Raw genomic sequence first — 12333 nt, 5'->3', positions numbered from 1 at the left:
ATGTATAAATTGTAAAGCACTGTGCTGTTAGTTTAAATTTTCGAGAGGGTGTCTAATATTTTAAATTTTACACTAATAAAACCCCCATGTTAATTAAATACATCTTTGCTGATTTACTATACTTCTCAGTGGAATAATCTTTTTGGAAAACACTTATTTGGTCTTCCAGGAAACCCTACCCAAAGCACACAAGTTACCATGACTAAACTTAACAAATACTACACGCCTTAAACCAATGCTGAAGGGAATACTACCAAATATGTTTGGTGATTCTGTGTCTGTGTGGGCTATTGTGCTTGTCTTTATACACTACACTGAATTCAGTGAAGAACCAACAAAATGAAGATCACCCTGAATATTTGCACATTATCAGAAGTGGACAGGCCTGTTTAAAGGACTGCCTGTTACACTAAAATTAAGGGAAATAAACAAAACTTTACTGAGAAAAACTCTATACCTTTCATTATTTTTAGTTACCAAAGCAAATTACAAGTCCTTTCTAAAGACTCCACTCATATATTTTGCTCCCCTATTTAGATTTTGATATTTCCATTAGTAGTTCTTTTACAAAGTATACTGATATTTTAGTAGTGAACATTTCTAATCTTTAAACTTGAGCAGAAGCAAATATCTACATTTGGATCCTAAGAGAGACATAATAAATTATCTATAATACGTATGGCAAATGTCTATGCCAAATGATATATATGGCATATATCTATGTATGTGCAAAAGAAAAAGAAGTGCTACTAAATGTAAACAGTTAAAACATTTACGTTTGATTTTCTTTAGGAATTTTTTTTTATAGAGATGAAATTAACGAAACCAGAATTAACCATTTTAAGTTGAACAACTTGATGGCATGTAGTACATTCACAATGTCGTGCAACCTCTACTAGTTTTCGAAACTTTTTCACCACCCTGGAAGGAAAATCTGCATCCATTCAGCAGTTGTTCTTTCTACAATTGACTCTATAAAGCCAAATATAATTTCTGAAATGGGCTGTTCATTATTGATTCAGATTCCCAATCAATTCAAAGCATTGATTACTTGAGCCAATATTTCACATTTCATTAATGTGAGGCAGGTGTTTTTGCATTATCAGCTTTATATCGCCAGCTTAGTGAATTACATGTAAGTCAATATTAAGGTATTTATCAGACAGAAACAAAAGATTTGTAAAGCATTCTTTTCATCTCTGGGCCTAAGTGAAATACTTTAAAGTCAATTTCCAAAAAGTAAATAACAACTGGAATGTATATTCTAGAAATAGCTAAAAGAGAATATATTAGGACTATGTTCATTAACATCTAAAAATATGAAACTATAGTTCTCTTTCTGTCACACAAGAGCAATAAAGATACAATCACAATAAAAACTGTATTTAAAGACTTGTACTACATGGTAAAGATATTTAAGAAAAAAATTTTAAAACATTTCCCTTCCCTGGTGGCTCAGATGGTAAAGAATCTGCCTACAATGTGGGAGACGCAGGTTCGATCCCTGGGTTGGGAAGATCCTCTGCAGAAGCAATGGCAACCCACTCCAGTACTCTTGCCTGGAAAATCCCATGGACAGAGGAGTGTGGTAGGCTACAGTCCATGCGGTCGCAAAGAGTCGAACACGACTGAGCGACTTCACTTTTTTAAAAACATTTAACCCCAATGAGGTTTATAACTAGAGAACTGTATTCTAAATACACACACAACTTTAACTGAATATAACCCCTGGTTATCTAAAACACCCTCATGGGGAAAAAAGCTTAATTTGTCTTCCAGAATTTAATTCAGTATCTTTAAAACATGATATGGTATGTAATTCAAAAAGAGAACACATATATGGAGTCAGATGACTTGGCTTAGTCTGAGTCGAAATTGCATGTTTATTCAAGGGGCTCTTCTTGCCTTCCAAGAATTTACAACCACAGACCTCCATGAAACTGCACATACTGGCTGCCATTGAACTAAAAATGTTTACCCAGGTAATTGTCATCTTCTGGTTTTCCAGAATAGCTGTGCTGAAGAATATCAATGTTTGTTGCTCCTGGGGGAATCTTTACAACGACATTATAACCTGCAATATAATTTTATACATGTTAACTTTCACAAAAAGCAGATGGCCCAGAGGCTAGTACTGCTGAGTAAAAAATCTGAATAGTATAGTCAGAATTAATTTCATTTTATCTCTGAAAGATGATATGTGCTTATTCTTTTTGAATCAATGTCTTATACAAATTACTAAGGATTAACAAAAAGTGGTTGTTGTCTAGAAATACAGAGTTTGGGATTCTTAAGGTGCACTTCCTAATTTCTCTTACTTTTAAAATTCTGAATATAGAATAAAAATGAATCTAGTAATTTAGCTCCTGAACTACTTAACACACACATTAATTTTAAAATGTGACCAATACTGTTACATTTTATACTTCCTAATGGGGAAAAATACAGGATTCCAAATGCTATTCACAAATCCAGGAGATATAAAAATAGTTGACCATTGCTAGATGTTTACACAGACTCAGTGAACAGCAAAATAGTGAACGTTAAAGAGAAATATTTTTCTTAAGCTTTTAGGTTCCAGTGTAAGCAGGAATCTCCATAGCTATCCCCCAAATTTTACATTATTTTTTAAAGTCTACTAACAAATTGTCAAGAGAAAAGTAAAAAGTTTACTCTAGAGAAATGTTTTATGAGACCAAATTCAATAACACTGGCACTTCTCAAAATATGAGGAAACACTATATCAAATATACATTACATTACATATACAAATATACATTAAACAAGAAACATTTTTCCTGCACTAAAACCACTCATGTCACATCGTTTTCCAAATACTCTCAGGTTTTAAGTCAACAATTAATTCTGCTCTAGTGATATTATTCTAAGGTTTTCCTTTCTCTTACTAGGATTTTCCTCTTTCATTTAATATAAAAACAAAAAGAGTTGAAATTTTTCATATACATTAAATTTTATAAATATGAAATTAACTTTAGAAGAGGAAGTTTTAAAAGAGGTTAAGTCTCATATGAGATTATCTTGTGTTTTCAGAGCAGCCTTATTTATTTATATCTCTTTAAGATATCACATTTAAATATAAGGTGATAAATGGTATGGTTATTCTGTATACATTAAATGCATACTGGTTGTAGATTATAAGCCTACAGAAATAATTTGACTCATGATTCTTTTTCACTACAAAATGTTCCTACCAGCTCCACTATTTATGTCTTTGCTATGCTTTTCAAGTATTCCAAGGCATTGCAAATGTGACAAGATGAAAGCTAACACTAGGGGGCAGTAATGTGACAAATGCTGTTCAGAACCTGCACATGCATTTAATCTTTTTCCATTTGCAAACTGATTAATTCATAGCACAATTTTGCAAGGTTAAATTCTAATTTTGTGCATTCGGCTTTATATAGCAAAATTACTTTTCAGTGAATACAGACCGGATTTTGATAAATGTGTGCCACTGATGATAAAAAGGGATCAAATATATACGGTTTCCAAGAAATAAAGAATCATAACAACTAGAAAAATAATGTCAAATCATCTAGTAACTTAGATGCATAAGCATGACCAGAGTAGTAAATGTTCTACACTTTTCATACAAATATAGTGATCTAAATGACTCTGTTTTAATTGAATCAATTCTTACTACCTTAACTCTGTTCAAAAACAAGTGAATACAATTTGAAGCTGAACAATAAAACTGTAAAACATACATCATTTATTTTGCAAAGAAAGTTTTAATGGGTTTATTTTATTACCATAAAATAAAAAACACTTCTCAGAAAATTTAATGGAAAATATCTGATATATTCTCATAAAAATTTTCAAGAAAAATGAAGCCATGGCCAAATATCAATTATATCTGTAATCCAGACTTACTGAAAAATCAAATGTAATGATAATTCCAAATTAACATTTAAGTTAACGGCTTCATCCTTCACCTTCAATCAGTTTCAATATATCATCAATAAAAAACAGATAGAAAATAAAAATAAAATAAGTAAATTAATTTAAAAAAAAGAGTAAAAAAAAAAAAAAAAAACAACAGATAGGCCAGATCACACAGAAAGCATGTGGTTCAGATGATTAAAAATAATTGAAAGCAAACTTCCTGGAAAGATTATAAACATATACAATATAGATTGCAGAAGCAGCAGTAAAAACACTTCATTAACTGGTACGACAGGGGGACTATTTACACATCATTGTCAAATTGTACTGGATTTATTCTAATAAATGCACCTAAACTTTTTTTAAGAATTAAACTTGTCTTAAGCAGGTAAATTCATTAATTCAATCATACAACTTGTACAAGATTTAATTAATCATTTTGAACTAAAATACAGAATAAACAATAACAAACCAACACTATTATTCCTTAATGATATAGTCCCATTATTATATCCAAAGAGAAAACTGGAAAGAAATGCAAAGCTCACCATAATGTGCACTGTTGAAGACACCTGCCATTGTTCTGCAGGAGGAGTTATCCCCACCACACACACCACACTTGTCTCTCCTGGCCTTGGAGTTTAACACGTGATCACAGCCAGCTTGCTTCAAAATATAATAATTACAGTCAAGATTATTAAAATGACCAGCAAACCACTAACAGGGCTTTACAAAGTTCTTTCCAAAAACATTCTTTCAATTAACAGGAAATTCAATACAACAGAATTTTTTCAGAATATCTAATGATCTTGTTATATGTACACCGGTATTTTCACACAGCTGTTCACATGGTTGAAAAAGCAGTTTTTTAAAGGATCCTCTACATACTTCCTGCATCAAAATCACCTGGTGTGGGATTTAAAGATAGATTCTTAGATGTTCTTAAAAATTCCTGGAGGTTAAAAACTAAGAATCCACATTGTAATAAATATTGACAGTGATTCCTATTTCGATTATTTGAGAGTAATTCTTTAAGGACATGTGATTCAAATGGGACAAAAAGTAACACACTACACTAACTTCAAAAAGAGGTCGTTGATGATTTACTTTTTTTTTTTTTTTTTAACTTATGACCTTAGAACTCTGGGGATAAACTGAGCATATCTGAAAGAAATAACTTACTTCCTTAAAATTAATATCCATCATAATAAAGTGTTTCAGAAACAAATGAGTAAATAAATAAAGGTGAGAGTACACAGTTTGACCCAAGGCTTTGAAAGAACAAATGCAGCTCTTTTCCACACAGATGGTGCCCTCTGCATACACTGCAGTAACACTTAGTTCTTTGGAACACTCTTTTAAATTTAGTGACCAGGAGAATAAGAAAAATTCATAGGCCTTATGACTTGTATTTACAAGGTAAATATTTCCAAAATGAAAATTTCATCCAGATATTTTCTGAAAGTAATATGCATCTTTATGTTCAGACATATGTCATATTTTCTCATTATATCTGACTCTCTGGGTTTAACTTAGATAAAACAAGTTTTCAGGCACCAAGTGCCCTTTTCTCACATTTAAAAGTCAAATAAAGTGAAGTGAAAGTCGCTCAGTCATGTCCAACTCTTTGCAACCCCATGGACTAGCCCGTGGAATTCTCCAGGCCAGAATACTGGAATGGGTAGCCTTTCCCTTCTCCAGGGGATCTTCCAACCCAGGGATCGAACCCAGGTCTCCCACATTGTAGGTGGATTCTTTACCAGCTGAGCCACAAGGGAAGCCCAAGAATACTGGAGTGGGTAGCCTATCCCTCTCCAGAGGATCTTCCTGACCCAGGAATGAAGCCTGGGTCTTCTGCACTGCAGGCAGATCCTTTACCAATTGAACTATCAGGGAAGTTGAAAGCTATTTCCAATCTGTAAGTTATTTTCAGCTTCTCTAAACATCTCATTAGCCCTTTGGGTGCAAGGCCTTTATCACCTAGGTAATAACAGATGTTTGGTTATAGGGAGAAGAATTGGTCCTATTAAGTTCCACTTAAGGAATGAGTTCACAAGATGATACTTATATTCTTTAGACAACATTCACTATCCTAGTTCTCAAACTCATCATCCATTTTTAGGATTGCCATCTGCAATTTACATGCTTTCATTCAGGGGCTCATCTGCTCTCACCTAAAATCCTGCCTGAGTGCATGTGTGCTAAGTCACTTCAGTTATGCCCAACTCTGTGCAATCCTTTGGACTGCAGCTTGCCAAACTCCTTTGTCCATGGAATTCTCTAGAAAAGAATACCAGAGTGGGTTGCCATGCTCTCCTCCAGGGGATCTTCCCAACCCAGGGATCGAACCCACATCTCTTATATCTCCTGCATTGGCAGGCCAGCTCTTTACTACTAGCAACACCTGGGAAGCCCTGCTAAATGGCCTACCTAACTCCAGTTTCCTAACAACTCAGTACATTCTGAAGATTTTAACATGCAAATCAAATCACCCCTCTTGCTTAACTCCAAATCCTTGGATCTTCAAGGACTTCGGAAAACACTTTCACCTAACAACCATCAGCTGGTGGCCACCTCCAACCTTGGTCCCTTACTTCTTCACCTTCCTAAAACTTTCTTATCCTAATAATTAGATCCAGACTCACACCCTGCATGAGCCTCCCCAAATCCTTTACCCACTTCCCCATAGACTAAGACTTGCCATCTACAATGTCCACATGCCACCTTGCAGATAAGCCCACAGCCCTGTGTGTGCACCCATCTCCCCCACAGATCTGTCACCATGTCAGAGGCGGGTGTTCTTTTCTATCCTTTCATCTCAGTGACTAGAACAGTATGTTGCATTCAGAGTGTGTGTGTGTGTACTCAGTCGTGTGTGCACTCAGTCATATCTGACTCTTTTCAGCCCCGAGGACTGTAGCCATCCAGGCTCCTCTGTCCATGGGATTCTTCAGGCAAGAGTACTGGAGTGAGTTGCGATTTCATCATTCCTGACCCAGGGATCAAAGCTGTGTCTCTGTGTCTCCTGCATTAGAAGATAGATTCTTTACCACTAGTGCCACCAGGGGAGCCCAAATAGAAATTTCATAAAAGTTTGTCGAATGCATATAAGTAGGAGAATGGAAAGAGGGTGGGAGGATATCACCACTTCCAACACAGAGGGAAAAAGTGTCGCCACAGAAGGTCACGTTCAAACTAGCAAAAGGACTTTGCATTCCTTGGGTCCTGAGATATCTTAGGAAGTTGACTTCATCCCTCATCTTGATTTTGAGCACCATAAGCAAAACAAAACCAGCAAACTCATCTTACTGCTTCGTGAGTCACTCCTGACGGCAAACAATAGCTCCTAACCATGTTCCTATAGACAGCAGGGTAGCAACAAAGGATGCTGCACTGAAATTCATAAGAATGTATATCAAGTTGCAGAAGTAATATCTGGCTAGAAAAATAGAAGGAAAACAGTATTCTGAAAGTCATTTTAAATGCAGTAATTTTACTTACCCGACATAGGCCTTGAACACAGATGTCATTTGTTTCAGTTCCACAAGGAGTACCATCGGCAACCCTGTCCTTCAGTTGGTAGAAGCTAGTGGTTCCAGCCACCCGACAATAGAGTTTACAACGATCTTTTACAGCAACTGTAAGAAAAAGTCAAATTTGGGTGGACACGAACACAGCTGTGTGTTCCTTTGTCTCAAAACTGTTCACAGCAAAAAAACATTCTAATTACTTACTCCCACTGTACTTTGGAAGCCACCTCACGTTAGGGGAGAGACCATTGATGTTGAAATGTTTACCATCAAAATCAGAGCACTGCTTCTCACGGAAGTCTTGCTTGCCTTTTGGACATGAATCAGTGTTACATGATCGAAATTTCATCCTGCGGCCCACACAGTACTTGCCTCCGTTTCTTGGCCTAGTCAAATTCATTACAGTTTAAAGCACATCAGTACAAGGTTATTTCTGCCATTTCATTCTAAAACTGTTCCATCCCTTTCCAGGATCTGGAAAACCACTGATGTCCCACTAACACTTTTTGTTTTTAACAGAAGTACGTAACATGATTGGGAAGCAACTCTGTGGTTAAGGAACTATAGAAAATCCATTTGAACATGGACATTGTGGCCCAGAGGGCAGAAATGATGTCTTATTCACGACTAGATTAACTAACAAGGAACTAATGGTGGGGATTTGTTTATTCATTTTGGAGGCAGGGAGACATATAGAGTGAGCCCAAGATGATCACAAACGAAGATGACACCATGTTAAAATTAAAAAGAAGTATATATGACTCTTTGTTGTGTATATCCTACATATCACTCAGTTCAAAGAATTTCATGGTATCAATCTATAGACATCCAACGCCATTTCAATTTATGTTGGAAGATTAAAAACTTATATGAAGACTTTCAGCATAATTCAACTATTTTAAAATTCAAATAAACTAAGTCATACTCTATTCATACAATGTCATATTTCTGCATTAAAAATTCTTTATTTATATCTATAATAAGAGAGCCATTTTTAAAAAATTTTATGGAATGCCTAAATTCTTTTAAATAGTTTGGTGAGCAGGATCTGTGCTTCAGTACTTATTCAAGCTAAAGACACTGAAGCAACTATAAGATGAAAATAAGAAAAAGAAAATATGACATGACAAATTATACCAAACAGTAAGAACCAGTAACAAAACTACCTATTTTACCCAGGAAAACCAAAGCACAGTTGAAAGGGGCCAGGCTCTTTCAACAAAAGCACAGTAAAAGTAAAAATGCCATTATATTACTGTCGTTATTTGCAACTATTTCTCAAATTTACACTAAATCAAAAAAGAAAGAAAATGGCTGTCTTAACTCAAATTCTTAAAAGTATTTTACTTTTTTTTTTTTTTTTAAGGTCTGAATCTACCAAGATAGAGAGTAATATGGCTTAAAGTATTCCAGAAGTTTTCTGAATCTCAGAAACTTACAGACTGACCTCCAGTTTTAGAAGTGAATGAAACTGATGTTTACTTTCTGGTGCCTTGAGATAATCTTAATTTACAGTGACATAAAAAAGACATACTCGGGGCGATTACAGAGCCTGCTTGTGCTTTTGATTCCACCTCCACATGTTCTTGAACAAGAACTGTAAGGTCCCCATGGTCCCCAATCGCCATCTACAGGACGTGTTTCCATTTCTTTATTTACACATAGCCCATGGTGGCAATGCTATGAAAATGACACAAAAAGAAATGATTCGTGTGTTATCTAGTCAGGACATCACAGTAATAATAACAACAGCAGAAAGACCAGTAGAAGAAAATGCATACAACTTTAAGCAGAATGTTATCAATTCAGAAATGAAATTACATTTGATACCGTTTTGTGAATATTTCCTGAGTATATACTGAGTAACTGTAAACAAATCAACAGAATGCAAAAAAGAACAGGAAATTTACTGTGCTTATGAGAGCTGGAGTCTCACTGGAGAGGGAAGACCTATACCTATGGGGAAAACTTAATAATGGAAAGTGTTTTTGAAAAAGAAGCAAACAAATATTTGATTAATATGGTATATAACCATGTTTCTACCTTTTATGCAAAGGTATCTATCACTCTCCTACTCTTTTGGCTAACTTTCTACTCTATCTTACTCAAAGTCTCAAAGATCACTTTGTTTCTTGTTTTCATCAAGAAAGTAGAAATCTACAAAAGAATGTGTCCAAAATGTCCCACAACCTCTTCCACCCACCCAACACCCAAAATCTCCCACCATCCCTTCTGCCCAGTACGCAGCCTTCCTGCCCATTAGTAGATATGAAAAATCCAAAATCAGTCCCTCCATCGTGCACCTAATCTCATCTCTTCTCACCACTCCAGCAATTCTCCCATCTCTCCTACATCATCACTGTTCCAGTTGCCACTATATGAGAGCTAATCAAACTGTAGTCCATGCACAGATGCTGGTCTTTGAACTAGTCACTGTCAACTGGGAGAAAATGAGTACAGAAGATGAAAGTAAGCATTTAGAAACTTTCAGAAGACTTAGAAGATTTTGACTGATTAATTTTGTTTATTAAAGTTCATAATTATAAAATCAGCTTATGTTTTATTTTTTAATATTTATTTATTCATTTATTTTTGGCTGTGCTGGGTCTTTGTTGCTGGTCATGGCCATTCTCTGGTTGTGGTAAGCAGGGTCTACTCTTTGTTGCAGTGTGTGGGCTTCTCATTGCAGTGACTTTCTTGTTGTAGAGCACAGGGTCTAGGCAAGCAGGCTCAGTTGCCCTACGGCATGTGGATTCTTTCCTGACCAGGGATCAAACTATGCCCCTGCATTGGCAGGAGGATTCTTAACCACTGGACCACCAGAGAAGCCCTGTTCTATTTTTAATTGTGGTGAAATTCACACAACAAAATGTACTTTTTTAGCCATTTCTAAGTGTAGAGTTCAGTGGCATTAAGAACATTCACATTGCTGTGCAACCATCACATAGAGCTCTTTATCTTCCCAAACGGAAACGCTGCACCCATTAAACCTGGCAACCACCACTCTACTGCTTCTATGAATTCAACTGCTCTGTATATCTCATATAACTGAAATCATACAGTATTTGTCTTTCTGCACACGTGCTAAGTCATTTCAGTCACATCCGACTCTGTGCGACCCTATAGACTGTAGCCCGCCAGGCTCCTCTATCCATGGGATTCTCCAGGCAAGAATACTGGAGTGGGTTGCTATGCCCTTCTCCAGGGGATTTTTCTCAAACCACGGATCAAACCCTGTCTCCTAAGTCTCCTGCATTAGCAGGCAGGTTTTTTACCACTAGCGCCACCTGGGAAGCCAATTTGTCTTTCTAGGACTGGCTTATTTCACTTAGCAATATGTCCTCAAAGTTAATCCATGTTCCAGCATGTGTCAGAATTTCATTCCTCTAACAATTGAAAAATATTCCATTGTATGTATATATCACATTTTCTTTATCCATATATCCACAGATGGACACGGGTTGCTTCTACTTCTCAGCTATTGTGAATAATGCAATTCTTTTGGATATATACCCAGAAATTTTTGTGTTAGGTCATGTTTCTATTTTTAATCTTTTTGAGGAACCACCATGTTGTTTTCCATAGGAAAAATTGGCTCACACTTGGAATGTCTTTCTTCATTTCATTTTTACCATTTTGTACAATAGCATGTTTATAAATGACCAGAAATATTTTAAAAAGAATACTAGTCCTTTACGAGAGATAGTTTGAGAAGTACTCCACTCATTCTTTTTAAACAAAAATATTAGATCTCATTTCCTTCACCAGTTATTGTCCTATTTTTCCTTCAAAGAGTTGTCTTTGTTCGTGGTCTAACTCTCTCCACCTCTTCTCTCTCATTACCCGACTGTGCTGCCACTGCTGCTAAGTCGTTTCAGTTGTGTCTGACTCTGTGCAACCCCAGAGACAGCAGCCCACCAGGCTCCCCCGTCCCTGGGATTCTCCAGGCAAGAACACTGGAATGGGTTGCCATTTCCTTCTCCAATGCATGAAAGTGAAAAGTGAAAATGAAGTCCCTCAGTCATGTCCGACTCTTCATGACCCCATGGACTGCAGCCTACCAGGCTCCTCCATCCATGGGATTTTCCAGGCAAGAGTACTGGAGTGGGGTGCCATTACCTGACTGTAGCCAGAGGCTTTCACATCCCACTTTCCATGAACCTGCTTGTGTGTACATCACCAGTGGCCTCCAGGACACCATGACCAGTGGCTAGTTCTCAGTCTCTGCCTTCTTTGCCTTATATGACATAGCATGTGACATAGCTAATCATTCTTCTTATTTGATACACTTTTTCTTCTCTTGGTTTCCAGGACTCTACCCACTCTTGGTTTTCTTTTCTCGTTAATGATTTCTCTCTGCAATTTCTTCTTCTTTCTAATCTCTTAATGTCTCTGGGCTCAGACCACGGTCCTCTAGTCATCTGTTTCATCAGTCACTCCCAGTCCAGATCTCTTTCCTGAACTCCAAACTCAATGGACAGCTGCTTCCTCATTTTTGTTTCAATGTCTAATAGCCACTTCAAGGATAGCATATCCAAAGTTGAACCTGCCCCCTCAAAATCTGCTGAGTGGATCTCAGTTATTAGCCAAATACATAGTCATCTTATCTCTTCCTCCTCTAATATTCCATAGCTAATACATTAGCAAATGCTCTAGTTCCTTTAAAAACATATATAAAGTTGACTTTTAATCATCACCTGATTTGAGCCGCCAACATCTATTTTACTCCAACAGCTCCCTGAGTACATCTCCTTCTTGTCTACTCTTGGCCCTTAGAGTTTAGTCTCAAAAGTTGTCAGAACAGCCATGATCCTTTTTTAACATAGTTTAAAAATTAAGTCAAATTAGGTGACTCCTCTGTCAAGTCTTTCAATTATCTCACTCTGAGTAACACAAA

General features: G+C 36.4%; 1 protein-coding gene across 4 annotated transcripts in view; it reads right to left on the bottom strand.

The window, feature by feature from the left end:
• The window catches only part of ADAMTS20 (ADAM metallopeptidase with thrombospondin type 1 motif 20), a 218532-nt gene that overhangs the window by 114849 nt on the left and 91350 nt on the right, over positions 1-12333 (bottom strand). For all 4 annotated transcript variants that reach the window (XM_019960760.2, XM_019960761.2, XM_070789242.1 and 1 more), the window contains 5 exons: positions 8971-9116; positions 7641-7822; positions 7408-7544; positions 4455-4572; positions 1979-2074 (listed from right to left, as the gene is read on the bottom strand). In XM_019960760.2, the coding sequence (XP_019816319.2) occupies positions 1979-2074; positions 4455-4572; positions 7408-7544; positions 7641-7822; positions 8971-9116 (679 nt within the window). The remainder of the gene's footprint in view (positions 1-1978; positions 2075-4454; positions 4573-7407; positions 7545-7640; positions 7823-8970; positions 9117-12333) is intronic.

This window comes from Bos indicus, chromosome 5 (genome assembly GCF_029378745.1).
Source record: "Bos indicus isolate NIAB-ARS_2022 breed Sahiwal x Tharparkar chromosome 5, NIAB-ARS_B.indTharparkar_mat_pri_1.0, whole genome shotgun sequence".
Classification (NCBI taxonomy): domain Eukaryota; kingdom Metazoa; phylum Chordata; class Mammalia; order Artiodactyla; family Bovidae; genus Bos; species Bos indicus.
Note: the sequence above shows the minus strand (reverse complement) of the source record. Positions and strands in the feature narration are given on the sequence as shown.